At 54.1% G+C, this 27,291-nt stretch overlaps 2 protein-coding genes across 4 annotated transcripts; one reads left to right on the top strand and one right to left on the bottom strand.

Annotated features, from left to right (window-relative positions):
- Positions 1 to 1,763: 1,763 nt before the first annotated feature.
- Positions 1,764 to 7,294, top strand: CYBC1 (cytochrome b-245 chaperone 1). Of its 2 annotated transcripts, none has more exons than XM_011289469.4 (7): positions 1,764 to 1,863; positions 2,679 to 2,802; positions 3,678 to 3,719; positions 4,282 to 4,355; positions 5,027 to 5,123; positions 5,633 to 5,777; positions 6,109 to 7,294. In XM_011289469.4, the coding sequence occupies exons 2-7, from the start codon at positions 2,718 to 2,720 to the stop codon at positions 6,227 to 6,229; spliced, it is 564 nt and encodes a 187-aa protein (XP_011287771.1). In that variant the 5' UTR covers positions 1,764 to 1,863; positions 2,679 to 2,717; the 3' UTR covers positions 6,230 to 7,294. The 2 variants fall into 2 exon arrangements, with proteins under 2 accessions (XP_011287771.1, XP_044901058.1); XM_045045123.1 differs by lacking the exon at positions 1,764 to 1,863 and adding an exon at positions 2,063 to 2,359.
- Positions 7,295 to 7,441: 147 nt separating this feature from the next.
- HEXD (hexosaminidase D) lies at positions 7,442 to 27,245 on the bottom strand. 2 transcript variants are annotated; one of them, XM_006940683.5, is made up of 15 exons: positions 27,102 to 27,245; positions 26,850 to 26,961; positions 26,535 to 26,579; positions 25,305 to 25,442; positions 19,845 to 19,954; positions 17,574 to 17,661; positions 12,972 to 13,136; positions 12,279 to 12,462; positions 11,131 to 11,202; positions 10,619 to 10,814; positions 10,069 to 10,151; positions 8,977 to 9,055; positions 8,798 to 8,899; positions 8,512 to 8,601; positions 7,442 to 7,838 (listed from the first exon to the last, which is right to left on the bottom strand). In XM_006940683.5, exons 4-15 carry the CDS (start codon positions 25,401 to 25,403, stop codon positions 7,640 to 7,642), a joined length of 1,467 nt encoding a protein of 488 aa, XP_006940745.1. In that variant the 5' UTR covers positions 25,404 to 25,442; positions 26,535 to 26,579; positions 26,850 to 26,961; positions 27,102 to 27,245; the 3' UTR covers positions 7,442 to 7,639. The 2 variants fall into 2 exon arrangements, with proteins under 2 accessions (XP_006940745.1, XP_044901057.1); XM_045045122.1 differs by lacking the exon at positions 8,512 to 8,601.
- Positions 27,246 to 27,291: the final 46 nt, after the last annotated feature.

Here is a 27,291-nt window from a genome sequence, read left to right as displayed (position 1 = left end):
TTCTGTGTCTCTGGCTCTCTCTGCCCCTCCTCCACCTCCTCCCCTCTCTCCCTCTCTCTCAAAAATAAATATTAAAAAAATTAAAAAAAATAGCTTAAACTTGTAGTCTGTTAATATATTTGGGGAAGTATAATAAAAGGAAAACTTTAGAGTGGAGTTAGGAGGCAGGCAGGGGGAGCTGTTGGCCCAGCATTAGTTAGCAATTACAGATGTTATGCCCAGAATTCATGATCCCCAAAGCCCACCAGGGAGCCGAGTCCAATGCAAAAGCAAAGAGCCTTTATTCGAGCTAGCTCGAGCTCAATCCCCTACCTGCACCGACACAGCGGCGAGATACCGGAGAGAGAGTTTCAAAAGCACAAAGGTTTTATAGGGGTCTAGGGGCAGTTGGTGAGGTAATGGCTGTGGCCTCAGCCCATTGGCTGGGAAAGGGTCATGGCCTCGGCGATTGGCTGGGGAAGGGTTGGAGTCCTGTTACGCAGGTCACCAGGTGTGTTTTGATCGGGAAATTTGAACAGGTGAGTGGGAGGTTACTCAAGGGGAGGAGGCGTGGTCTGAGGTTTCTGCAATTTTCCCGCAAAGGGGGCATGTCGGGGGCATAGTCACTCAAGGTGGAGGACACAGAACAAGATGGAGTCGGCCGGCGTAGGTCCGCTCTTTCACAGACTCAACAGGAGGAGAGGCACCTTGCAGGTGGACGCTACTTACCCAGCAACAGGAAGGTTTCCTGCTGCTCCGGCAACAGCCCAGCCAATGAGAGGACACTATACTCCCAGCTCCCAGTTTAGTCCAATGGACATTCTGTTTACAACAGCCCCGCCCACCCACCGACTGTATAAAAGAGCCTCCACATCCTGGTCTCCAGACTTGCTTGTTGTTCTGGGTTGGGATTCTCTGCTATTCTCAAATAACCCCATCTTTACTGGTAAAATAGCTGGCAGTGTTATTTTTAAGGTTAACATCTTAATAGGATACATTGAATCTATAGATCAAAGTAGCAGGATTTATTTTTTACAATAACTTTTCAAACCATGAATGATTTTAGCTGTACTTCGATATTAAAGTTTTTACATTTTTTGCCATAGTCTGTTGTTACATTAACTTCAGAGACTGCTTTTTATTGACATTGTAAGTGAGGCTTTTTTGAAGCATAATTTACAGACTTTACAGGGCTCAGTTACCCCCAGTTAGAGTGGCGTCCTTAGCACGTGGCTGTCAACAGCATAGGCGACCTGCTTCCTGACTGCATTTGCTAGCTTTGCTCCGGCACAACACCTAGGTGCCTTAATGGCACCCCTTTCACTCTCCCTCCAAGCGGTGGAGGAACCAGAGGGCCTGAAGGCCTACCCCAGCCCCACCCCAGCTCGGGAAGTCAGCCGCCCTACTCCGCCCCCGGCAGTCAGGGTCGTTCCTCACCTCGCAGGGTGGAAACCTCCCACAGTTCGCGCCCAAATACCGGAAGTCAGTCGCCCCGACCCCGGAAGTCTGGAAGCCACTCCCTGGTCGTCCCCAACCCCGGAAGTCGGCAACTCCCGCTCCCTAAATCCGGAAGTCAGCCACCCAGCCCGGCCCCCGGCAGTCCAAAACTTACCCCCAATCCGTCCCCTTAATGTCGGAAGTAAGCGACGCCCGCTCACTAGAGTCCGGAAGTCAGCCGCTCCACCCTCCGCCCCGGAAACCACCCACAGCCCGCCCCCAAGCCCGGAAGTGGGTACTCCAGCTCCCGGCAGTCCGGAAGTCGGTGCCGCCCCGCCCCTGGCAGTCCGGAAGTCAGTCGCCCCACCCCCGACCCCGGAAGTCGGCGGCTGGTTGTCCGCCGCGAGGTCCCGGCCCTGCGCTCGCGCCCGCCGGGTCGTGCGCTCGGTAGGGTCGGGGGTCGGGCCACCGTCGAGGGCTGCGGGCGGGCTGCAGGTGGCGCGGGTTGGCCACGCCTGGGTTCCAGGGCGTCCTGGAGCTGCGGGAAGCGGGCCGAGCGCGCAGGGCCTGGCTGTGGAGGTCGGGGGCAGCCCAGCGGTGGTCCAAGATCTAGGACCTGGGTGTGTCGATTGAATGCACCCTTTACTGTCAGATGCTTGATTTGACTTTCCTGGAGTTTCTGCAAAGCCACTCACGAGCTGGGTCCCTCGAGTAATGCTTTGCGGGCGCTGCGGTCTTCGGGGCAGTTAGGCCGCTCGGCGCAGCATTTACTCAGCAGATGCTTGTGCTCGTCCTGACCCTCCGTTGCATAGCCTGTTGTCCCAGCGGCCGGAGGGGATCGTAGAGTGGCTTTCTCGGCCAACGCCAGGGCGTACTCAAGCTACCGCGAGCCTTCACTTCCCTTTCTTGGTGGAGGCCGGCACAGGGAAATGAGGGCGAGCTGGTGGGTTCTGCTGTGGTGTCAGAAGCTTGAATGCACACTGCGGAGGGCTAACGGTTTCCAAGTTGGACGGGCGCAGGTGGCGGTCAGGTGCCTGTTGACGCTTTGCGAGTCTGAGCAGGGCAGGTAGCTCCAGTCCAGTCGGTGTAACTGGGCAGAGAAGGGCCTTGAAAAAGAAAGGGTCTCTGGGGGCTGCAGAGATGGCCGTGGGCACAAGCTGACTGGTTCCACCGGTGCCCAGGCTTGCTTCCCGGGGAGGAGCTGGGCGCTTGTGTGCAGACAGTGGCGGGAGGACTCCATTTGTCTGTCTGCCCGTCCGCAGCCCGTCTCCTGTTGAGAGTGGTGCCCTCGCGGTCCAGGGATGTACATGCAGGTGGAGTCACGCACCAGCTCCTGCCTCCATCTGAAGAGGGCTCCAGGCATCAGGTCCTGGTCTCTGCTTGTTGGTAAGAATTTCCATGTTTTCCCTCAAGTTAAAAATCTACCTTTAAAAAAAGATGAAAATGAAACTAAATTGTTCTTCCTTTGTTCCGTTATCCCCAAGTATAGCAACTGTTTTGTTGCTTTGTATGTTCCCAGCCTTTACTCTCTGTGCATGCCTTTGCAGAGAATTCCCACAGCCCTTTTTTCACCACTTAGCTTCTCCTACTGTGTGTGTTCTTCTGAGGTCTTGCCGTTCCCCTTTTACTTGCTTTCGTACACCTGCTTGCAGGTGTATGTTGCAGGCTCACGTGATGGGCCACAGTTCATTCCTGTTTTCGCTCTGTCCCTGGCACCGTCTTTCCGAGGGTCCTGCACCCGACTGTGCTGTGTTGGTGGGATCCAAGGAGTGAGGGCTGGAATGGCTGTGCCATCAGCAGTGGTCTCCTGTTCATCTTTCCCGTCACCCCGCATGTGGCCTCTTGCCTGTTCTGCCTCATGTGCCATGTAGTGAACTTTATATATGTCTTGTGTTCGTTCCACACCACATGCTGTTGGCAGGTTCCTCTGTCTGGTTCCCACTCAGCCCTGGAAACTTGAGTAGAGAAGCGTGTCCAGGGAACACTGTGAATGGCATTTGCCATGTTTCCGAGTGTACTTCCTGGATGTTTCCCCCACTTAAAAACAATTTTTTTTTTTTAATTTAAATTGTAGTTACTTAACATACAGTGTGTTTCCCCCACTTGTGAGCCTGGTGGTCTTCTGTCCCCCTGCTCCCCACCTGCAGCCATCCCTGGCCCCCGAACGGCCTGCTTGTCTGGGCCTGGGGCTCCTGGGAGGAGGGGGCTCTGGGCTGGTGGTGGCCCAATACTGAGGCACCTGCTTTCTTTTCTCTTTGCAGGAATCTTGTCTATTGGCCTGGCTGCCGCCTACTACAGTGGAGGTGAGGTGCTTCATCTGCTCACCCCCTGCCCCGCAAAATAACTTCCTCTGCCGTTTGGGAAATAGAGCAAAGAAACAAAACCCTTCATTCGTGACCCACTGAGGCATAGCCTTTGGAATTGGCGCCCCTGCCTCTGTAGCCCCAGCTCTGTGCACTGGTGTGGTTTTCCTAGTATGCCTGTGCCATGAAGCCTGTGCCTTCCCCTTATATCTGGAGCATTTTCCTGTGTCATGAAATATTCTGCAAAAAGGTGCTCTCTTGTGCCAGCCTGATGTTCCGGTGCAGGCTGAGCCATACTCGCAGCCCCCCTGTAAGTTCCTGCCCCTCCATTGTCACAGGCTATGCCAGCCCAACTCCTCTGTCTCCAGTAGACACTGGAGGGGGAGCTGAGGGCACCCAGAGCTGGCTGGCCGTCCTGGGCCAGGGTTCCTTGCAGGCATGGGCAGCCAGCCAGCCAGCCAGCCAGCCCGCCCCAGACACCACTCCTGCCCAGTGCCCACTGGGGCGGGGCCCCTCATGGCCTTTGCCCTTCACCTGGCTGCGTCCTGTGTTTGCTCCTCAGATAGTCTGGGCTGGAAACTCTTCTACGTTACTGGCTGCCTGTTCGTGGCCGTGCAGAACCTGGAGGACTGGGAGGTAAGGTCAGCACAGGCAAGGGCGCTCAGATGTTTCTGCTCCGGGCTTCCCCACGTGGGCATCACAGCAGACGGAGAGGCTCTGAGGCCTGAACTTTTAGCTTAGTGGTTTCTGGTTAGTGGCATTCGGCTCCTGGGCAGGGAAATCTCCTGAAGCTGTTTTTCTCCTAGAAGCTCTTCGTGACTGTTTGCACCGAAATTCTTTACTCTTGAGTGTTGTCATAGCACAGAATAGAATGATGGGCTCCCTCAGTGGCTAATGTCTGTCTCCCTTGGTGGCCAACGACCTCCCCTGTGCCTTTGTCCCCTTCATGAGGAACCGCATGACCCAGCGTTGCTCTCTGACCTCCGAGCTTTGACCTCCATGCTTTTGTTTGACAACCTCAGCTGCTGTGCTTACTTCTCTTTTGCTTGCAGAGAGCACCTGCTTTGATGCCCCTCTTTCTCTCTACACACCCTGGTCCCGTGCTCCCAACAGACAGGAGCACGAGAGCATCTGGCTGCAGATGTTTGGCTCTGGCAGAGCACTTGGCCGTCAGGGTTGGGTTTCAGCTGGGTGTCTTCCTGAGCGTCTGCTCTGGCGAGTCCGGGCCTCCTCTCTGGAAATTTTGTGTGTGGCTGGCTTGCAGAGAGGCCAGCAGCCAGGTGATCACCTTCTGGCCGGTTTTCCAGGAAGCTGTCTTCAACAAGGGCACCGGGAAGGTTGTGCTGAAGACGTTCAGCTTGTATAAGAAGCTGCTGACTCTTTTCCGAGCTGGTCACGACCAAGGTGAGGCACAGAGAGTGCACAGGACCCGGGGTGTGGCGGGAGGCCGGCCGCCCCAGGCTGGATGGAGGGTGGTGAGTGGAAAACAAGAGACCAGGCCTAAGGCCTGGAAGTGGGGTGGGTCCAAGCTGGCCATTCAGTGACTTGGGGTTTTGCCCTGCCTGGTGGACACAGGGTGTCCCCAGACATCGCCGGGTAGCCCCTAGCTCAGTGGCCAGCCATCAGGGACCAGGAAGGCATTTTTCAACAGTTGGGGGAAGATGAAGCAGAAAGATGGGCAAAATAGAGCTCAGCTCCTCCCTGATGTGCTGGAGGGCACGGGTGGAGTTTTCAAGGGGCCGGCAGGAGTGCTAGACGCCCAGACAATGCTAGTGGCCCAACCTTGCGCTGTGGTCACTGACCAGTGATGAGGGTCTCTGTACGGTAGCCTTGAAGTGACTGTGCCCAGCACACAGGCAGGAGGGGCAGGCGGGAGGTGGGCAGAATGCAGACACTGACCAGCTCCCCCGCAGTGGTGGTCCTACTGAATGACATCCGGGACGTGAACGTGGAGGAGGAGAAGGTCCGCTATTTCGGGAAGGGCTACGTGGTGGTGCTGCGGCTTGTGACGGGCTTTTCCCACCCCCTCACCCAGAGTGCCATCATGGGTCACCGCAGGTAAGCCGTGGGCAGGGGACTCGTTTGGCCAGGGCTGGCTGCCTGTGCCCCTCACCCCCATCAGGTGGCCCTCACAGTGGACTGCCCAGCACAGCAGGGCACAGGGAGGGGACTCGGGGAAACATGGACTGTCCCTGCCACTAGGGGAATGTTGGAAGTCCCCACAGGGACAGAAGGGTCTCCTTGAGGACAGAGGTCTGGGGTCAAGTGAGGGTCGGGGCCAGAAGGCACCAGGTCCTGGAAGTGGGCGGTCCGGCAGGAGGTAGGTGTGGTCTTCCTGGCCAGCACCTCTGCGGGGGTAACTTGCCCCTCCTGTTGTTGCCCGGCCCAGTGACGTGGAAGCCATTGCCAAGCTTATTGCAACCTTCCTGGAACTGCACCGCCTTGAGAGCCCCGTGGAGCTGTCTCAGAGCAGTGACAGTGAGGCTGATGGTCCAGGGAGCCAGAGCTGACGCCCGCAGAGCCCCTGGCCTTGGTTCTGGTGGCACCCTCGTGGGCCTCCTGGGCCACCAGCAAGTCTTCCTCCAGCGCCTGGCTGTGTCCCTGGCAGCCCCGGGGTGGGACCCTCAGCCATTCCTGCTGCTTGCTTCTGTCCTCTGAGGACGCCACAGGCTGGACTTCCTCTGCGGGCTTTGAGGTGTCCGGGGAGGGCATGAGCCTCAGATCTGCCTCTTCCTGGCATCGGATGGCTCCAGCCTGGGCAGCGTGGGGACCGGGTCTCTGGAATGGGAAAGATGCCCAGGCTCCCCAGGGTGGGGAGGAAGGTTTGCCAGCACTGGCTCCCCCCGAGCTGTTCAACCCCCCGGTGCAGCAGGTGAGCACAGGGCCAGCAGCTGGGTCAGGCTCTGAGGATGCCCATGCTGGCGTGTTGTCCCCAGGAATCCCAGTGCTCCCTACACACAACCTCTCTTCCCCGGCTGGATGTCCTCATTGGTTAGAGAGGTCCTTCCTTGCCCAGGGTCTGCAGGGCCCAGGGCAGATGGCGAGGGTCCTGTCTGGCTGTGTGCACTGTGGCCACGCTTGAGACCTCCCCAGCCCACAGACAGCAGTCTCCACCCAGGATCACGGCTGGGCTGTCACAGGGCAGAGAAGGCCTCAGCCTAGGCGAAGCCTGCTGGTCAGGAGGAGGCTCTCCTGGCTTCACGGTGGGCCTAAGCCAGGGCATCTCCCTTAAGAATCAGGTCCTAGCTTCTTGAACCCAGGCAAGAGGTGGGCTGGGCCCACAGCTGCCCCTCAGTGGGGCCCAGGGCCGCAGGGCGGCGAGGGCACCTCTGAGCAGGCCCTCAGGAAGCTGTGTCTAGGAATGGTCAGGACACAGAGCACTGCAGTGTCCCCAGGCCCTGGGTGAGTGAGGACAGTAGTTTCTAGGAAGTGAGAGAAACAAGACACTCCCTCTTCTCCATGGTGGCCGCCAACTAGCCCTGATTTGAGGACACAGTCATTTATACAAGCCAAAGTTAGGTTTTTAAGTGGTTAAGTCAAAGCCTTTTTCTAAAATAAAGTACGACACGTCGTAATGGGTTTGTGGTGTGTTCATCCTAAACGATAGATGCTCTGTACTCTGGAGGCGGCTCCCCACCCCCCGACCTTTGCTGGGCCCCCAGGGTGAGGAGGGTCTTGGACCCCTGTGCAGGCCTGACTGCAGCCAGCCAGACCCATGGCAGTTCTAGCTTCCACTCCCTTTATTTCAAAAGAACTGAAGCTCCCACGCAGACTAGCAAGTAGGCCCGGCACATCATGCCTTCCGTTGGCCTTTCCAACGACGGCGGTCCGCGCCGTGGGTGCTGCCTGTGGCCGGCAGTCCCGGGCGCCTGGCAGACCTAGGGGGGCCCCAGGGGATGGCTCAGGCTCGGCCCCTCCCCTCAGGGGTCCTGACCCGAGTGTGGGCTGGGGCTGGGGCCGGCGCCGGCCGCCTCCCTGAGGTCCTGCACCAAAGCCTGCAGCCGCTGCAAGCTGGGCCGCGCGTTCTCCTCCAGCCACTCCTCCACGGCGTCCGGGTAGAAGACACGATGCAGGGCGGCCTCCAGCTCCTGCACCAAGGTGCTCCACCTGGCCAGGAGGCTGAGGACCAGAGCCCGTGGTGAGCCCGCCTGCCGGGCACCCCTGGGTGACAGCTCACAGCCTATGCGCTACGCTCCCATTCCGAACAACCCTACAGGTCGGTATCGTTCTGTGCCTCAGTTTGCCCATCCATGAAACATGGCTATTAGCGCCCACCTCACAGTGTTGTTGGGGATAAATGAGTGACTATTGTGTTTTCACATCTAAAACTGGAATGCTCTTTACATCTAGCTGGCAGGGTTTTTCTTTATGTGTGAACCTGACAGCATCTGACGGCATCTAACCCTGCGTGGACACTGAGTTGGCCTTGGCTCAGAGCTGTGAGCCAGGAGAGCCCGGGGGCAGGGGGGCTGGCTGGGTGGCTGGGACTCTGTCCCCACGGTGCTGGGGGGGGGGAGGGGATGTGGGGCATGCGGCAGCAGCAAGGCCAGGACAGGTCTCCAGCAGGTCTGGCTCCATGATGAGCCCTGGGCCCTCACCTTCTCAGGTGGGAATGGCCTAGCCTCTAACACTGAAGGCACAGCAGTCAGCAAATCTGACTCACCTAGGAATTCGTGGCTGCAATACCTACAGAGCTTGTCTTAGTTCAAAGCCAGTAGCCACAGAAAGCTGTCATCGGGCGGCAGAGGACGCGCAGCCCTGGGGGTGGGCACCGCGGGGAGGGGGCGGCTACCTGAGCGCCTGGGGCTGGATGTGCTGGACCATGACCGGGTGGATGAGCTTCCGCCCGCGGTGATAGGGGCTGAACCAGCCGGTCACGTACCTGCAGGCAGTCCGCACAGGCAGACCCGCTGCAGCTGACGTGTCTGCCTCACGGTGGTTTTAAGATCATACTTCTAAAAAACTTAGGAGTCTGGGAGGTATTTTAAACAGTTGCTTGCCCCCGGAAGTCTGTCTGTGACCACCCTCACCCTGTCCCGGGGGGAGTGCGGGGTGGGGCTCAGCCCCTGCCTGCTCACCTGTCCCTCTCCAGGAGCGTGTCCACAGAGCTGCGCAGGTGGAGGCCGACGTGCGTGACGAGGGCCAGGATGTCGCTGCCAGGGAAGGAGCCGGCCCCCTCGCTGCACGGAGAGCCACCGTGCTGAGACGGGTCCACAGAGTGCGAGGGCAGAGGCAGGGCTGGGGGTGGGCAGGTTACCTCATAAGATCAGTTATTTCTAGGCTTGAGATCCCAAGAAAGTTCTCCACTCTTGCTTTAACGTCTTCGGTAAAGCCTCCTGCAACCAACCACAGATGGAGGTGGTTGGAGGGGCCTCCGGAGGGGAGTGAGGCAGGGGCCCTGTGCCACGGTGCTGGCCTGGTGGTGGGCAACGTGGCCAAGGAGGCCAGCATGCAGGTGCAGCCCCAAGGAGACCTCGGGGACAGATGGGCCCATGGCTTCTTATTAAACACATGAAAACGGGCTCATTATGCTAAGAACAAGAAAACAGAATCAAGAGCAGCGACACCCTTCGGGAGACCGCCGGCTGTGCCTCCGGCACCGCCACGGTGTCCCGGGTGCACGCGGCACCCGCCAAGTGTGGTTTCTCACACGTGGAGCCATCCCGAGCAACTGGAAAGAACCAGAGAGGCCTGCAGGCACCACTGTGGGCCGGGCTCCACGTCACTGTGGGTGGACACATGCCACTGGTGCAGGAGGGCGCCAGCCGGGAGGGCAGGAGGCCTGTGTCCGCGGAGGGTGGAGGGCTCCACAGCAGCGGTGCCCTCCACGGAGCAGGGAAGCTGAAGCCAGCGCCCAGCATGAACGGGGTGTCCGCTGAGGTGTCCCTGTGCCTTCCTCCTAGCGGTTCACAACCATTGCTTCAGAAGCCATCGAATAGAGCGGAGGGCGGGTGTCTGTGCTTTTCCTGCTGCAGGCAGCCTGCACGCAGTCTGGGAGCCGGGCCTGCTCCCCCCAGGGCCTCCCACACCTTTCTGCACCAGCACCACGTGCGCCAAGCAGTCCTGTGGTTCAGGTGCACGTGGTTCTGTGCCACCTGCGAGTCCCCGTCTCTGCCAAAGTGGCAAGTGCCGGGGCCAGCCTGGGCATTCAGTGGACTTACATAGCAAGGGCCCTTTTCTGCACCTCGCCCATGGTGAATTTCCTTCACGGGCTCTCTGGGGGCAGCAGGGTGGGGGGGGGGTGGCTGAGCCCCCCTCTGCTGGTGTGAAAGACCAGAGTCCGGCCCCAAGGAGATACAGTCGGCGGCATCAGGCACTCCCGCCACCCGGGAGGAGCAGGAGACCGTACCGTGTAGGAGCGACTGCAGACAGACGGCCAGGGACGGGATTCCCACGGGCAGCAACTCGCACAGCACGGAGAAGTGATCGTACCTAAGTGCAGGGGAGAGGGGCGCTCAGCTCCTGCTTGCACAGGAGACAGAGCTGGCTGCTGCCTCTGGAAACATCCCACCCAGAAGGCCCTGCCTGGGGGCCCGCAGCTGCCTCCGCCTCTGCCCTCCCGGGCGCAGCAATGGACCAGGCCTTGGTCCGGAGGAGGGGTTCACGTGCCGCTCCGCTTTTCAAATGGTGTGAAATCCCCAAGGAGCCAAAATCTGTCCCCATGCCCGCCATACGTGAGACGAGTCACGTGTGGCCCCCTGGAGGCGGGGCTGCCGAAGTGGCCCTCTGCAGAGTCTGGGGGCTGGCTGGCCGTGGGGTGTGAGGTGCCCAGGCGCCTCCCCTCTGACTGAGGCCCAGAATGGATGGGCCACGGAGGGGTGGTCGTCCCGGGCAGCAGCGCTGCGTCGACCCTCCGAGCAGGTCGGCCCGGGAGCTTCCCGGGGCCTGTGTGGCCTTACCTCTGCCAGCCGGTCAGGACGATGCCCTGCAGCATGTCTGCGGGCCCGCTGGCCGCCACCTGCAGCCACTGCACATTGTTTCTGAGGTGGTGCTCGATAGGGGTCAGGGCCTGGCTCGCCCCTGTGGCCCCCTTGAAGGCACTGGCAGCCCACAGCCGGAGAAAACCGCACCTGCGGTACTTTTCCATGAGGAGAGCTGAGTGAGAGAGTGTGCGGTGTGACCGGCCCGGGGCCCGAGGGGCCGTGGCCGCAGAGCCCAGACACTGAGAAGCCAGGAGGAGCCCACAACTGGGCAGGCTTAAATCTCAGTGAGAGAAGAGACTCGTGGAAAATACCACAGAGGACAGGCTATCCCGGTGTGACCCGCGACGGGACGTGTGCCAGGGGGCTCCCGCGGCTCACGTGGGAGGGGCCTGAGTGGAAGCTGAGGTGGTTAGCAGGATTCTGATGAACCTCAAGCCCCTGGGCCGCCAGGGCTCCATGGTCTCAGAGGCCGTGGCCAGGTCACTGACCTTTGCCGTGGATGTCCAGGTCGGCCCCGTAGTCCCAGAGCACGGGCTCCACCAGCTGTGGCACCCCTGATGCTGGGGGCAGAGAGAGGCTGTGAGCTGAGGCCCGTCTGGACACATCCTGGCTGCCCACAGGCCTTGCATTACAATGGAGCACAGGCTGTCTTGTTTAGGGGGCGTGAGTTTTGTTTTTTTTTTTTAACATTTATTATTGAGAAACAGAGAGAGATAGAGCATGAGCTCTATGGGAGGGGCTGAGAGAGAGGGAGACACAGAATCCGAAGCGGGCTCCAGGCTCCGAGCTGTCAGCACAGAGCCCGACGCGGGGCTCGAACTCACAGACCGTGAGATCATGACCTGAGCCGAAGTCAGAGGCTTAACTGACTGAGCCACCCAGGCGCCCCAGCGGGGTGTGGATTTTGAGAACAGACTCGAAACAGTTGAGTTCTTGACAGTAAATGTTGCAACCATGAAGCCAGCCAACTTTGGAAATGACCAGACTCTGGGAGTTCTGTAAAAAGCGAACCCCCAGTCTCGGGGTCCCAGAGCTTCCTACGAGGGGGAAAGTCTCTGTCTGTGTGTGACGGTGGGGGCGCTAGGACTAGTGCAGTTGGAACACATTACTACTTGGATTTAATTCTAATTAGTCCTAGTGAGAACCCAAGTGGCCACACCTGGGGAGGGCTGCTGCCACGGACACACCCCAGTCCTGCAGAAGTGGGGGCAGTGGCTAGGCTCTAGGCCGAGGCTGTGACTGGACCATGGGGTACGTCTCTGTCTCATCCCAGAGCCTCAGCCACGACCCCTGCAGGGCTGGCCACAGGGTTGTGTGAGGCTGAGGCGGTTAGAGGCACTAGACACTCAAGGCCCAGTGGGACCCTTTCGACCCCATCCCCCATTAGGGCCCCATGGCTACTCTCCATTCAGACTCATCACTTTGTACGCCTACAAGACTCTAAAATGCCTTCTGGAGGAATGGCCCTTTTGTGTGAGAAAATCTAGAAAGTGGCTCTAAGGGGGTTGCCTGGAGAGAGCACTTCGGGGCAGGGGTCCTAGAGTGCTCCCCCCTCCCCAGACCAGGGTCCTGGGAGCCGCTGGCCTCCTTACTCCCTACTCCTGGCACCAGAAGCCTGGGGGATGGGCCTGCCAACCTGAGAGCTGGTCCTCGGGGATGGCCCGCAGCATGTCGTCCCACACCAGTGGCGTCGTGGCGGGGTGCCGGGCCAGCACGTGGCAGGCCACCGCCTTCATGTGGGACAGACACAGTCTTGCTTTGGTGTTATGCTCCTGTCGCAGCCACCGTCTCGAGGCCTCACCCTCTCCAAGATAATAGACCTGGAAGGAAACACAGGCCCGCCTCCGGATCGCCCGGCCTCACTGCAGACACACGTGGGAGGGAGACCGCGCTCAAGCCATGTCTGACGGATCTCAGTGGCAGCTGCCTGTGGGGAGCAGCTGGTGAGGGGGGCCCTCCTGCTACACCGAGACCTAACTCCCACTCAAGATTTCCTCTGAACATTCACAGCAGCCCGAAGGCGAGCTAACCTGAGCGTCTGCCAGCCCACGAGTACATAGAGCACATGGGGGCTGGCTCTGCCCCTGCCGGGGGCGAGGACAGCACGGCTGTTCGGGCCACGGGCCATCCCTCGTCCAGCTCCATGGCTCCGCCCGCACGAGGTCACGGGTCAGCTGGGAGGGATGACCTGGCTTTATCCTTCGTCCTTTGGTACGTTGACTACTTTTGAACGTAAGAGAATAACCCACAAAGTGGGACCAGGAGCAGGGGCTGCGGCAGGAGGGACGCCCGGTGGGTGAGGCTCAGGCAGAACCGTCGAAGGACCCACCTCGTCGCAGCCGACGTGGAGCCACCGGGCGCCCGGGTGCAGCTCCATGACCTGGCTGATCATGGCTCCCACCAGAGCCAGGGACTCCGCCTCATGGGGGTTCAGGGTGTTAGGGAAGAGCGCCACTTCTCGGAGGTGAGCGAGAGCCTCGTGCTTCAGCACAAACTGCGGAGAGATGACAGGAGGTGACAGGAGGTGACAGACGCTGCAGCCACCCTGCGGAGTCACAGGCAGGGCCTGGCGGGCCGGGCTGAGCCTCTCTTTCCTCCCGGTCTGCCCCGGCTGGGAGAAGAACACGAGAACCAGGCTGCACGGGCTGTTCAGTATGGTACAGACGTCAGCACGTCCTCCCCTGAACACGTGCAGAACGGAACACTGGTCAAAACAGCCAATTCAGGGCTCTGGACGTGAACCAAAGGTGAACACCACACCTGAAGCCTGCTAGCACTGGTAAGAACAGAGAGTCTGCGGCCCCCCCCCCCCACCCGGCGCTGGCTGAGCGCAGACCCCCTGGGGCCACCGTCTGTGAAGGCGGCAAAGTCGCCCGAACTCTGCGGTCCTCATGGTGTGTGTGTGGGCGGGGGGAGGGGGGGGGCGGCTACCACCAGCCAGAAATGTGATGGGTGACCGTGGAAACGAGAGCTGTGCACACACGGCTGAGGCAGGGGACTGGGTGAACTCCCAGAGCCCCCAGCGCCTGCAGCACAGGGTGGGTCCTGATGGCTCAAGCACACGGCTGCCTGGGCCCTGGCTGACCACCAGCCATAAAGACAGAGGGGTGGCCCCTAGGAGGCCAGGGCAAAAATACAAATTAGAATAAAACACTATGGGGTGCCTGGGTGGCTCAGTTGATTAAGTATCTGACTTCAGCTCAGGTCATGATCTCACAGTTCATGGGTTCTAGCCCTGCGTCAGGCTCTGTGCTGAGAGCTCAGCCTGGAACCTGCTTCAGATTCTGTGTCTCCCTCTCTCTCTGCCCCTCCCCCACTTGTACTCTGTCTCTCAGTCTCTCAAAAATAAACTGTTAAAAAATTTTTTTAGGGGCGCCTGGGTGGCGCAGTCGGTTAAGCGTCCGACTTCAGCCAGGTCACGATCTCGTGCTCCGTGAGTTCGAGCCCCGCGTCGGGCTCTGGGCTGATGGCTCAGAGCCTGGAGCCTGTTTCCGATTCTGTGTCTCCCTCTCTCTCTGCCCCTCCCCCGTTCATGCTCTGTCTCTCTCTGTCCCAAAAATAAATAAACGTTGAAAAAAAAATTAAAAAAAAATTTTTTAAATAATGTATAGGGGCACCTGGGTGGCTTAGTCGGTTAAGCGTCCAGCTTCAGCTCAAGTCATGATCTCATGGTTTGTGAGTTCAAGCCCCATGTTGGGCTCTGTGCTGACAGCTCAGAGCCTGGAGCCTACTTCAAATTTTGTGTCTCCCTCTCTTTGTTCCTCCCCCTTTCATGTTCTGTCTCTGTCTCTCAAAAATAAATGTTAACACGCGCACGCACACACACACACACACACACACACACACACACAGAGGCATCAGTAGACACACACAGCTGGGGACACAGGCCTGCAGATTAAATCCAGGCAATTCCAACCACTTGCAGGGGAAAAAGTCAGATTCTCTATAACATATTATCCGAAATGTCCAATTTTCAACCAAAAAATCATGAGATGTGCAAATAAACAGGAAAGTGGAACCCAGACTCAGGGAAAAAGCCAATTGATAGAAACTAACACTGATGTGGGCCCAAATGTCAGATTTATCAATTACTTCAAAGAAACCATTATGAAAATGTTCCCAGAATTAAACTATAATAATGAAAAATGAAAATCCATTTCGTGGGCTCCACAGAAGATTTGAAACATCAGAAGAAACAGTGATTGGGATGACAGACCAATAGAGTCTCCTCAGGCTCAACAACACAGAGAAAAGGTGGGGAGAACAAAGAGACTCAGAAGCCCGTGCGGTGACATTAGGTGCCCTAACGCACATGCGAAGGGAGCCCTGGCCAAGAGGAGAGAATGGACACAGAAACACTTGAGGACGTGGCCCAAAACTTCACAAAAGTGATGAAAATAATCTACAGTTCCAAGAAGCTCGACGAGCCCCAAGCAGGATAAATGCACAGAAACCCAGACCTAGAAGTCCTACTAACCAAACCACTACAGCAAGGCAAACATACACAGGAAGTCCTGAAAGCATCAGGAGAGAAAAAACTTTGGGAAATAATAACATAAGGAAAGGCTGACAGAGCCTGTTCACGGATCGGAGAAATCAGCAGAGTAGAGGTAATTCCTCCCCAAGTTGACTTACAGACTTAATACAATTTCAATCAAAATCCCAGCAAGGTTTCTAAAAGACATACAGATAAACTTAGTCTAAAATATATATGGAGAAGCATGAGGCGCCTGGGTGGCTCAGTTAGTTGAGCGTCCGACTCTTGGTTTTGGCTCAGGTCGCGATCTCACGGTTGGTGGGATCAAGCCCCGCGCTGGGCTCTGAGGACAGCCGTGTGGAGCCTGCTTGGGATTCTCTTTCTGCCCCCCTCCCCATGCTCTTTCTCTCTCAAAATAAATAAATGTACATTAAAAAATATATATGGTTCAGAAATGGGCCACAAATAATGTCAGCTGGTTTTTGACAAAGATACAAAGGCAATTCCAAATTTCAAATTCCAAAGAAAGGATAATCTTCCAATCAGTGGTGCTGGCATGACCAGCCATCTCGAGGGGTCATAGGCTATGTGCAAAACACAATAAACCTCACCCTACACCTCAGGCCTTACACAAGAATTAAGTCAACACGGACCATAACAGCAAGTGGGAAGTGTGCAAATGTAGAACTTTAGAAGGAAACAGGAAAAATCTTCATGATCTGGTGACTGGCAGAGAAATGACACCAAAAGTACGACCCATCAGAGCAAAGCTGAGAAACTGGACTCATCAAAATTAGAGACTTTTGTTCTTTGAGATACACTAAGACGATGATGACAAAGTACAGATTGGGGGCAAATACTTGCAAATCACACATCTAACAGACTTGTATCCAGAATGTCCAGAGAACATTAAAAACCGAACAGTTCAGAAGACAAAATGTGCAAATACTCATACAGCTATGTCACAAAGTGGGTATTCTGGAGCGTCTGGGTGGCTCATTCGGTTGGGCGGCCGACTACGGCTCAGGTCATGATCTCGCGGTCTGTGAGTTTGAGCCACCCATCGAGCTCTGTGCTGACAGCTCAGAGCCTGGAGCCTGCTTCGGATTCCATTCTCCCTCTCTCTCTTCCCCTGCCCTGCTTGCACTCTGTCTCTCCATCTCAAAAATAAATAAACATTAAAAAAAATTTTTTTAAACCCAAAAAACAAAGGGGGTGTCCTGATGGTACGTAAACACAGGTAAAGGACCTCCTCCAGAAGGAACCAACCTGAGGACACCTTAACTTTGGATTTGTGGCCTCCAGCACAGAGAGAGCACGCTTCCGTAGTCTCAAGTCGCCTGGTTGAAACACTTTACTGCAGTGGCCCCCCGAAACAAATGCACCCTGAGAGCCCCGCAAGGGCCCCCTCAAGGAGCAGGATTGGGGGGCCAGGCTGTGCTCTGGAACGACAGAGAAAGGGGCAGAGGGCACCGCTAGGGGGGCCTTCCAGCAGGTCAGGCGGTAGTTCGCACAAGGGTGGAGACAGGGATAGCAGGTGCCAACTCAAGGGACTGAGGAGCAAAGGCACACGACGGCCCGAACTGCAGGGGTGGGAGGGGTGCCGAACAGGGCAGCGGAGACTGGGTCTGGGGGTCACGGAGCACGGGGAGGGGAGGCAGAGTGGGCACCGCATTGTCTAGGGAGAGCGTGAGGTGAGGAGGGAGGGTTTCGAGAGAAGCTGGGGGGACCGCCACATCCAGCGGCAGCTACAGGATAGCACGCTGCTGGCAGAAGCGGCGTCACAGCCAGAAGTGGGGGGCTGGAACAGCGTGGGGTTTGGGAGGGAGCAGCTGGGGCCACGTAAAGCCCGAGACTCGTTAAAGGGATGAGAACCCGTGGCTGCATTTAGTGACTCGGGGGAGGGGGGGCGGGGGGGGGGGCTGTGTAGATGCTCTGTGGCCCCTGGTGGTGGGAAGTGAGGAGTGCAGAGAGCGCATCACGGATAGGAAGGTTAGAGGCCAGAGGCCTGGGTGGTGGGGGGTGGGGGTGGGGGCGGGGGCGGTCCCGGGTGCTCAGCTCGAGAAGGGAAGGGCTGCCCGTGGGTCTAGCAGGTGTATCTGTTAGAGGGAAAAACGGAACCTGCAGCCACTAAGCGTTTAATTTGCTTTTCATTTTTGAGGCAGACGTGAAAAATGTTTCCGAAGATCACACAAGAGCTTGGGGAAATATTTTCAGTATTGAATGATGAATACAAGTTAAAAAGTAAAACAACTCAGCCCCCAGGGCTCCATGGGAATCATGCATCCCCCACTGGCTCTTTCCCACCATTCCTTGGACAAAGTCGCTCTGGTCTAGCGTCCTGTGCTCTCCGGTCGTTTGCAGGGCAGGGGCTTGCAAGAAAGAGCTGCTCCCTGCCTGTGTACCCCTGAGCCCCACACCTGGGTATCAGGAACCTTTGTTCCTCCCGCTTACCTCCATGTGGCCAAATGTCTGTACCAATGGAATGACCTCTAGCTCATTCAGTGCAGCCAGATGCAGGATCTCTTTGATTTCAGGGGGGCTAGAGAGACAAACATCGATCACCCAGAGAGGTTCACACCACCTCCATTCACACAAGAGCTCCCATTCACACCTCCCGTTCACACGACAGCTCCAGTTCGCACCACCTCCTGTTCACACCCCAGCCCATGTTCACACACACACACTCATGCTCCTGTTCACGTTCCCTCTCCCTTGTCAGGCTCCAGGGGGACTCTCCTTGGGAAACTGGTATGGTCGCCATTGGTCACTATTCCAAAAAGTACAAAAGATATGCCTAAGGTTTCAGAGAGGGCTCTCTAGAACTTTGGAAAATGATGCTGTTATGTTCTCAAATAACAGTTTGCTTTTTACTTGCTATTCTTACCCAAACTATAAGAAGCAAGTCATTTTACAAGAAATTAGAAATCATATCCTAGAGCAGGAATGGTAGATGGGCTGAAGGACAAATCTGCCTGCCTGTTTTCACACGCCCCATGACCTAAAAATGGTCTCTGTAGTTTAAAATGGTTGAGGGGCGCCTGGGTGGCGCAGTCGGTTAAGCGTCTGACTTCAGCCAGGTCACGATCTCGCGGTCCGTGAGTTCGAGCCCCGCGTCGGGCTCTGGGCTGATGGCTCAGAGCCTGGAGCCTGTTTCCGATTCTGTGTCTCCCTCTCTCTCTGCCCCTCCCCGTTCATGCTTTGTCTCTCTCTGTCCCAAAAATAAATAAACGTTGAAAAAAAAAATTAAAAAAAAAATAAAAATAAAAAAAAATGGTTGAGAAAAATCAAAAGAGGAATAATATTTCATGACATGTAAAAATTATATGAAATTCGAATTTCAGTACCCACAAACAGCTTTATTGGAACACAGCCATGCTCACTCATTTACATTATCACCCATGACTGCCTGTGCTCCACAGATGGTTGTAACAGAGGCCAGGTGGGCTGCACAGCCTAAAATCCTGACTGTCTGGCCCTTTACAGAAAAGCCGGTGACCCCTTTAATAGAGGAAAGAGAAAAGAGCTTCAAGGTTGCGGTGGCGGGACTCAGCCCCGTGGGGGTTAGCTTCCGTCTGTGAGCACGCCTGAGGGCAGGAATGCTCCAGGTGGTGAGGACAGCACGCAGGAGGGCTAGTTGCCCACTGCGTTACCAGTTGTCGTTCATGAACTTATCTCAAAAAGAAAATGATTTCCAGTTTCTGTATGTGTTTGAACCATTTCTTAAGTTAATCAGTTCTCTGAATGTACTGATTTTAAATAGACCTTTTTGAAGATTCACAGGTACCCCAGCACTTTTTTCACTTGAAAAAACACACTAAACAAACAAAAGGTGTTCACTGTATGAAGAAAAACAGAATAGTGTGAAAAGACACCTCACTGCAATGTTAACACTCTGAGCATGCGCATGGGGCATGGACATTTTGGGGAGTTCTGACATAGAGCCAAACCTCCCTCCAGAACGGTGGGGTGCTTCAGAGCCTACCAGTGGGAGGTCTGCTTTTTCTGACCTTGTGAACACAGAGCATTAGAACTTTTTAAAAAGTTTCGCCAACTGGATAGCCAAAATGGTGTTTGACTTGTTTTAATCTACTTTATTACTATCGTATGCTTATCGGACATTTTAATTTCTTTTGGGGGATCTGCCCGTTAATATCCTTTGCTCATTTTCCTTTTGGGTTATTTGTTATTGATTTACATGGACACCGTAACTCTAGGGCGCCTGGGTGGCTCAGTGGGTTGAACACCCAACTTTAGCTCAGGTCATAATCTCATGGTTTGTGAGTTCGAGCTCCACATTGGGCTGTCTCCTGGCAGCACAGAGCCTGCTTTCAGATCCTCTGTCTCCCTCCCGCTCAAAAATAAACATTAAAAAAATAATAAAATGGACACCATAACTCTAAAGCCCAGCAAGGTACACCCACAAGCACTGTATCTACTTTTACGGATTCTGACCCCCTTTCCTTTAATCTTTGTTTTCCTGATGAGGGTCCCAACCATGGCCTTAAAGAGCAGCATCCCCTTCCCCACCCCCCCGCCTCCCCCAATCCTCCACCCTCCCCCTAAATGTTTCCAAATTCTCTTCAGTGAGTGTGTTTTATTTTCGTAACTAAGACAGGCGTTTAAAAGCCAGACGTGGGCTGCCCCACCACTGCCAAACCCTCGCCTGCCCTGCCCACACCTCCGGGCGGCCCCAAGCAGCCGCTTTCTCCGTGGCTGGGGTACCTGTACGCGTGCTTGGCCCTCAGCAGCCTCAGGTGGCCCTCGTAGGGAAACATGTCTTCATACTCGAGGAGCAGCCCATTGGCGCCCAGGGCATGGAACAGAGGAAAGACCTGGGGGAACAGGGATGCTGTGAGGATGCGACTATCTGAAGGAAGGTGACAGCTGTACCCCATGCGGTCTGCCTTCTTGCTCGAGGGCATGGTTGTAGTTGAGATTCACATTTTTCCTGGAAACGTTTAACCAGAATGCATACTTTGTGTTACACCAAATCGAACTCTCTACCACATCAAGTCTTCACTTGACACAGGGTGGGTCTGCACCTGGGGAGCAGAGGCGCAGCTCAGCCTGCGGACAGCGAGGGGCTGAGGGCGTGGCAGGAAATGTTCCCACCTCCTCCTCTACCTTTATTTCATAGGGTATGACTTCCTATTCTCAAGGATTTTCAGGACTAGTTCATGCCTAACATACACAGAACTGAGATTTCTTTCTGGTCTGATGTCAAGGCCAGGGTGGAAAAGAACACATCTTGGGCGCTGCTGGAGGGGCCTCCTGCAGGTATCTGAAATAGCAGCCCCTCCCTGGATGATGATGTTGCGGGTTCCACAAGATTTTAACACTCCTGTTGATGTATCTGTCAAGCTTTCTCTCTCCACAAGCGTGGGGACATTCTGACGCAAGCTGGATGGAAGGAGCAAAGGAGCCTGGGGCTAAAACTTAGCTGTAGAAAGTTCATAATCTGTAGTAGACTGCAAATTACAAAGAGAGGTAGACAGATTGTGGAAAGGAAAGAGCTCATGCAGGTCAGGCATGTGGATAACGCGACATAATGGTCTCGGCATCTTCCATTTTCCTCGGCATTTTTCCCTCCGGTTTCCTTCTCAGCCTGTCGTGGCCATCCGACCACCACAGCCGTTTGGCACTTCGACCGTTGGGGCTGGTGGTGATCCTCTGTGTTGTGGGTGGTGGGGAGGCTGTGGGGCCGGGCGGCCTGGCTGTCCCCAGCACACACTCCGTCCGGCACTGGACCCAGCTGGGGAGAAGGTCTTCAGTGTGAAACCGCACAAGCATGCACACACGTGACAGACTAGGCCCCTGTGTCCTGCTGTCAAGACTCAAAATCGTTTTACCTAATTTCCACTTTTCTGACTAGAATATTTCTAAGCGAATCCCGGACAACACAATTGTTCACCTATAAATAATTCAACACATATCCCCGACGAAGACTTTTCACAAAAGCACAACTATAGCAACTATCCCACCTAACCAAACCACTCTTTAAAATCATCCACGTTCCAATTTTCCCATGTCTAGAATCTTTTCACGTGCAGCTTAAGCCCAGTCCAGACGACACCCACACACTGCACTGTTTTAACAGATTTTTTAAGGTTCTCTGATTTTTAACGGTACCCTTTTTTTAATTTGAAATTTATTTGTTGAGGAAATCGAGTCCCTTGTTTCGCATGGTTTCCCAAATTTTGGATTTGATGGATGGTATTCTTAAGATGTCCTTTCGTGTGTTTCCTGTTCTCGTGTGTGCTGGCGGTTAGACATGAAGGTGAGATTAGATCCAGGTTTCATTCTTTTGGCAAGAGTACTTCATAGATGCTTCTAGAAATCACGAGTCTGGCTGCTCCACTGGAGTGATGTCAGGCTGATCAGTGGGTTCAGGGGCATCAGCCAGACCCATGCCTTGAACTTCTGCCCGATGGTTTCAACTACCACTGACATTACCTAGGGCACCCTGAACAGGAACTGTGAGGTGGTGACTTTCCAATGACGTCATTCCTCATGTCTGTTGGCTGGAATGCTTCCTTAGGGCAGAATTTTCTCTCAGCAATTATTTGGTTACTCCAGCCCTGCCACTGCTGCCGCTGGTGGTTCTTCAGTAAATTCTCTTGGATGTTTACAATAGCTGGTCTGTAGCTTTTGTACCATGAAGACCATTTTGGTTGGATACAAAATCCTTGATTCATGTTTCATTTTCTTGAGTACCTTAAATATGTTCTTTCCTTGTCTTCTGTCATAAAATGTTGCTGTCAAATATCTGATGCCAGCCTAATTTTCCTTCCCTCATATAGAACTTGGGCCTTTTTCCTGTGTGCCCAAAGGAGTTGTTCATTTTCATTTTCTTTAATCTGACACCTTTACCAAAGGATGCCTTAGTGTCCGTCATCCCAGGTATACAGTATGCCCTTTCCACACGCAGACCCAAGCATTCTTTAATTTCACAAAAGCGTTTTTGAATTGTAGTTTCTGAGCATTTGTCCTAGAGCACTGCTTTGGTTCCCTGCTCGGAGGACTGTTGAGCATGGCTGAGACACAGCGTCTTCCTCATCAAGAGGTGGGGTCTACCCCCAGCCTTGAATCTGGGCTGACATGGACTTGCTTTACCAAGAATCACGCAAGGCCCAGGATGGCTTGCGACTTTGGAGCCTAAATGCTGCCCTGTGACTGCCGTGCAGACAGGAGGCTGGCCTACCCTCTGTGAGGCCAGGCACCCACGTGGAGCAGAACTGAGGGGCCCAGCGGACAGCCAGCACTAACTGCTGGACATGTAAGGCCATCTGGGACCGTCTGGCATTCCTAGTCGTCAGGGGACTGCAAACACAGGAGGGAACGGGGGCAGACCGGCAGAGCCACCCACCAGACCAAAGAAACAGACGGAAGGAATTGCTGTCTGAAGCCTCTAATTTTGGGGTGGTTGACCCCCCAGCAGCAGGTCACTGAGGCAGTAGCTCCAGCAGCAGGGGAGCTGGACCTTCTTTGCTTATCTTCTGTATTTATCAATTTGTTACAACGGTTTTTATCTCTTCATGTGTGACATTTTCTTCTTCGTTATTTACTTCCCAAGAGTATGCTTTCCACGGTGTCTGCTCACTTCTGTCCTTCTAGTTTAGTCTCTGACTTTGTTTCCTTTTTTGTCATAACTCATTCCTGAGCCTCGTAAGCAGTTGCTCTGTACCCTTCTGTCTGGCTATTACTTGCTGGGCTTCTCTACTTCTGAATACACTGTTTGCTCATAGCTCCTATCATTTTCTTAATATCTTTTATCTTATTTTGAAATATTACATACAGCTTCATCTGCTTTGCGGTCGCATCTTCCTGGTGCACCTTTGTCATTATGGTGTTCCTGAGATCATGATTCTCTTTTTTCTTACAGTGCCTGTGTATGATATTTAACCACAATCCTTTTCTGCTACTCATGTTTTTTATTTAAAAAGTTAAAAAAAATTTTTTTTTACATTTATACTATGTATTTTTTTTTAAATTTTCTTTATTTTTTAAAATTTACATCCAAATTAGTTAGCATATAGTGCAACAATGATTTCAGGAGTAGATTCCTTAATGCCTCTTACCCATTTAGCCCATCCCCCCTCCCACAACCCCTCCAGTAACCCTCAGTTTGTTCTCCATATTTATGAGTCTCTCGTGTTTTGTTCCCCCCTCTGTTTTTATATTATTTTTGTTTCCCTTTTTTTTTTTTTTTTTTTTAAATTTTAGAGAGAGAGCACAAGCAAGGGATAGGGGCAGAGGGAGGGAGGGAGGGAGGGAGGGAGGGAGAGAGGGAGAGAGAGAGAGAGAGGGAGAGAGAGCGAGCGAGTACCTGAAGCAGGCTACACATTCAGTGCAGAGCCTGACGCAGGGCTCGATCCCACAACCTTGGGATCGTGACCTGAGGTGAAATCAATAGTTGGATGCTGAGCTGACTGAGCCGCTCAGGCGCCCCACTACTGCTCAGGTTTTTTTTTTTTTTAATTTTTTTTTTAACATTTATTCATCTTTGAGAGACAGAGAGACAGAGCATGAGCGGGGAAGGGGCAGAGAAAGGGGGACACCGAATCCGAAGCAGGCTCCAGGCTCTTAGCTATCAGCACAGAGCCTGACGCGGGGCTCAAACTCACGAACTGCGAGATCATAACCTGAGCCAAAGTCGGACATTCAACTGACTGAGCCACCCAGGCGCCCTCCCTTTTTTTTAAAAAAAATTTTTTTTCCACTACTGCTCAGGTTTAAATGAGATGTGTTTTCTTGTATTTTTGAGAATAGGTTCTTTTTTTAAGGTTTTTTTTTTTTTTTTTAAGTTTATTTTGAGAGAGAACGTGAGCAGGGAAGGGGCAGAGAGAGGGAGAGAGAGAATCCCAAGCAGGCTCCATGCCACCAGCACAGAGCCTGATGCAGGGCTCGAACTCACGAAGTGCGAGATCACAACCTGAGCCAAAACCAAGATGCTTAACCACCTGAGCCCTCCAGGTGCCCCTAAGAACAGGTTCTTGTGTTTGGAATGGAGATGGGCCGGTCCAGGGCTCCCTTTCTGTGGTTACAAGAAGAATCAGGAGTTACAGACACCATGCAGCCACTTCCACAGCACTTGGCCTCTGCATCCCTTCTCTTGGCACTGGAAGCTTTCCTCTGCTCCACTTTCAATGTTCTTGCCCAGCTCACTGTGGATTCTCTTCCCAACGCTGCTGTCTTTAATGTGGGGCTGTCTTTCTAGAAGTTTCTGGAAGGTATTTCTGAGAGCCTTGGGCCTCTGCAACATCTTCTTCTGAGTCTTTCTGCACTCACTCTCAAATTGCAGCCAGTGAAACCTCTCCTCAGTTCTTCTCTCACGGAGGACCTGTACTTGCAGGGCCATTTTCTGGCTTCTCTGGTCTTGGCCCTGTCAGAATTCCTTCCTCTGTCCTCCATCACTGCCTGCCTGGTTACTAATCTCACATGGGTGTTACCCTGTTTTGAGGTCTGGCTATACCACTTGGGGTTCATGGGGACACCCTCACACCTACTTTTGTTGAAGAGGGTATTAGTTTTCTAGGGCTGCTGTATCAAATCACCACAAACTAGGTGGCTTAATGCAATGAGGATTTAATCTCTCTGAGTTCTACGAGCCAGAAATCAAAAATCAAAGTGTGGGCAGGGTGGTGCTCCAGGGAGGAACCCTTCCTTGCCTCTTCCAGCTCCTAGTGTGTCTGGCAGTCCTGGTGTTCCTTGGCTTAGAGATGCATCCCTCCAATCTCTGCCTCTGTCTTCATAGGGTGCCCCACGTCTACGTTTCCCTCTTCTTATAAGAACATCACTCATTGGATTAGTACTACTCTACTCCTGCAAGGCCTCATCTTATGTCGCTTATAACTGCAAAGAGCCTATTTTCAAATGAGGTCACACTCACAGGTACAAATGGTTAGGATGTGAACATATCTTTTCTGGGGACACAATTCAGCCCACAGCAAAGAAGCTGTGGGTTTCTTTTGTTGTTCCCCCTGCCCCCTTTTGCTATCCTAGTTGCTCAGTTTTACAAAGGGATTTGGGGGAAACTCAAAAGCTGTGCTGCTGCCAACATCATGCCCCAGCCTGGAACCCCGTGGTTGTGCTCTAAATACACATTTCTACAGAATACTGTTTACCACTTTGGAGACCAAAGCCAAGGCAAGGGAGACTGACTAGAGGGAAAGGGGCTCTTACCTCAGAGAGGTAGGAGACCTTTGGTGGAGCTCCTTTAAGGTCCAGATGAACTAATCGCATCTTAAATGGTGAAGAACCTGACATTTCACTATTTGTCATGAAGTCATATGACAAAATCTCTGGTCTGGGCACTTCTTCCTAGTGGAGAAATTCAAAGTTAGAAGCGGCGGAGGCTCCTTTTTGCCCCTTGGCCTCACACTTTGTGTTTCTGTTCTGACACGCCCAGGTGCGCTTTGTCCACTAGGAGGAAACTCATTTTACCAACGTGAAAATGAATCAAGAAATCTACCCCATGTTCAGATAAAGGGGCCTCTGCCACTTAATCGCGATGTGCCCCTAACACAGAACAGCACTCGTTTCCTTACCAGATGGCTGTAATAACACAAGCGGCCGCAAAATAATTTTGTTTGAAAGACTGTCTTGAGCTGTGTGTACCACGCGGGGAAAACAGGCAGGTAGGTGTAAACATTTTTCAGGCCCTGCAGTATGATGTTTCTGTGGAAAATGTACCTTCAATTTTATTTTACTTTGAAGAGCATTAAAAATAATTTACATTCTAGAGCCCAAGTGAACTTGGTTACGGAGGAAGAAACTGTAAAAATTAAGTCTAGGTCAGAGAAAACTGTCTAGGATTTAAAACAGGCCATGGATAATTTGAAAAATAAGTGAGCCACAAGAATATTAGGGCTGACTAGTTTACGTTAAAGTACAGGAAAGATCTAGAGGGTAATGAAGTAGTTGGGAAAGACTGAAATCTTCCCGCCAGTGAACATAAAAGCACAGAGGATGAGATGCAAAAAGCGAAAGAAAATCTTTACATGGTGGTCATTTTTACAGTCCACTAATTCAAACTACCCATTCTGTGAAAGGGTTCACAAACCCCTAACCTTCAGAAATCTATCATAAAGCAGGCAGGATGAAATTGATGCAACAGAAACCGTTTTTTTTTTTTTTTTTTTTTTTAAGAAATTATATTCAAAACAACCGCAATGACAAAAAAGTTACCAGCTGCCGGGTAGATGAGTTTTGTGAACAAGCATTCTGAAATCCGCTTTTAAAGTTGAATTATTTAAAATCGGACAGGCCAATTCCATTCTCCAGGGAACAGACTTAAAAGAAACACTTCCAGGCTGAGGGGTGTGCACTGGTGGTGTGCACATCCCCTCCGGTTCAGAGACAAGCCCTGCTCCCGCCCCTGCAAGCCGAGGTAAGCGAGCACCGACGTCTCACCTGAAACTCACACGGTGGCTTAACAACGCGAAATCTCCGCAAAATCTGAAGGAAAAGAAACAGAAGTCAGTGTTTCATCTCTGAAGAGTGTGCTACTCTCTTTGCTCTGGCTCCCTCCTGCACGAAGTCTACAGAAATGAGACTATCCCGAAGACCGGGGCAGGAGGTCACTGGCCAGCCTCTCCGCTGGGTGTGCACCCGACGCTGATGGCACCCCGAATGGCACCCGAACTGCACTCCGCTGCCCAGTTTCGGGAGTGTGGGCAGGCCTTTCAGACCAGCAAGTGTGTGAACATTTTCCCTCCGGGTGCTCGCCTTCTCCAGACTCCGTCCTCGCGCATGAACCTCTCTGGTAGCTGCGCTCCTTCGGAACCAGGCTGCTGGCGGGGCTGGTTGAGCGGTGCCTTCTCACCCACCGGACGAGGTCCTGTGCGGAAACGGAAAGCTGCAGGCCAGCTGGGCCCTCGCGAGGTACGCGTGCGCGGAGCACCAGCCGGGCCCAGCACCCCAGGCGTGGCGCGGACCCCAGGGAAGGAAACGGAGACCCCGGGAGGAGGGCTTGGAGACCTCTGAGAAGGGCCCGGAGAGCCCGGCAGGAGGGCGCGCACGCGGACGAGGACGCACTTCTGACTGCAGGCTCTGAGGCTCAGCGGGTTCCGAGGACGGAGAGGCGGGCGGGGGGCGCGCGGGTGGGCGGGGTGTCCGGCGAGGTGCGCGCCCAGGTCCGCGGCGCCCCGCCCTGCTCGGCGTTCGGCCT

Source organism: Felis catus, chromosome E1, assembly GCF_018350175.1.
Source record: "Felis catus isolate Fca126 chromosome E1, F.catus_Fca126_mat1.0, whole genome shotgun sequence".
Taxonomy (NCBI): Eukaryota; Metazoa; Chordata; class Mammalia; order Carnivora; family Felidae; genus Felis; species Felis catus.
The sequence above is the reverse complement of the archived record's forward strand: the minus strand, read 5'-3'. Positions and strand labels throughout refer to the sequence as shown.

Bases quoted from the DNA above. Each gene is read 5' to 3' on its own strand.
- HEXD (XM_006940683.5), bottom strand. From the start codon at position 25,403: ATGACAAATAGTGAAATGTCAGGTTCTTCACCATTTAAGATGCGATTA. The intron at 19,955-25,304 runs GTAAGAGCCCCT...CTGTTCCCCCAG, and splicing joins AGGTCTCCTACCTCTCTGAG to GTCTTTCCTCTGTTCCATGC. The intron at 8,900-8,976 runs GTAACCTGCCCA...CTCTCCGTGCAG, and splicing joins GAAATAACTGATCTTATGAG to CGAGGGGGCCGGCTCCTTCC.
- CYBC1 (XM_011289469.4), top strand. From the start codon at position 2,718: ATGTACATGCAGGTGGAGTCACGCACCAGCTCCTGCCTCCATCTGAAG. The intron at 2,803-3,677 runs GTAAGAATTTCC...TTCTCTTTGCAG, and splicing joins GTCCTGGTCTCTGCTTGTTG to GAATCTTGTCTATTGGCCTG. The intron at 4,356-5,026 runs GTAAGGTCAGCA...CCGGTTTTCCAG, and splicing joins AGAACCTGGAGGACTGGGAG to GAAGCTGTCTTCAACAAGGG.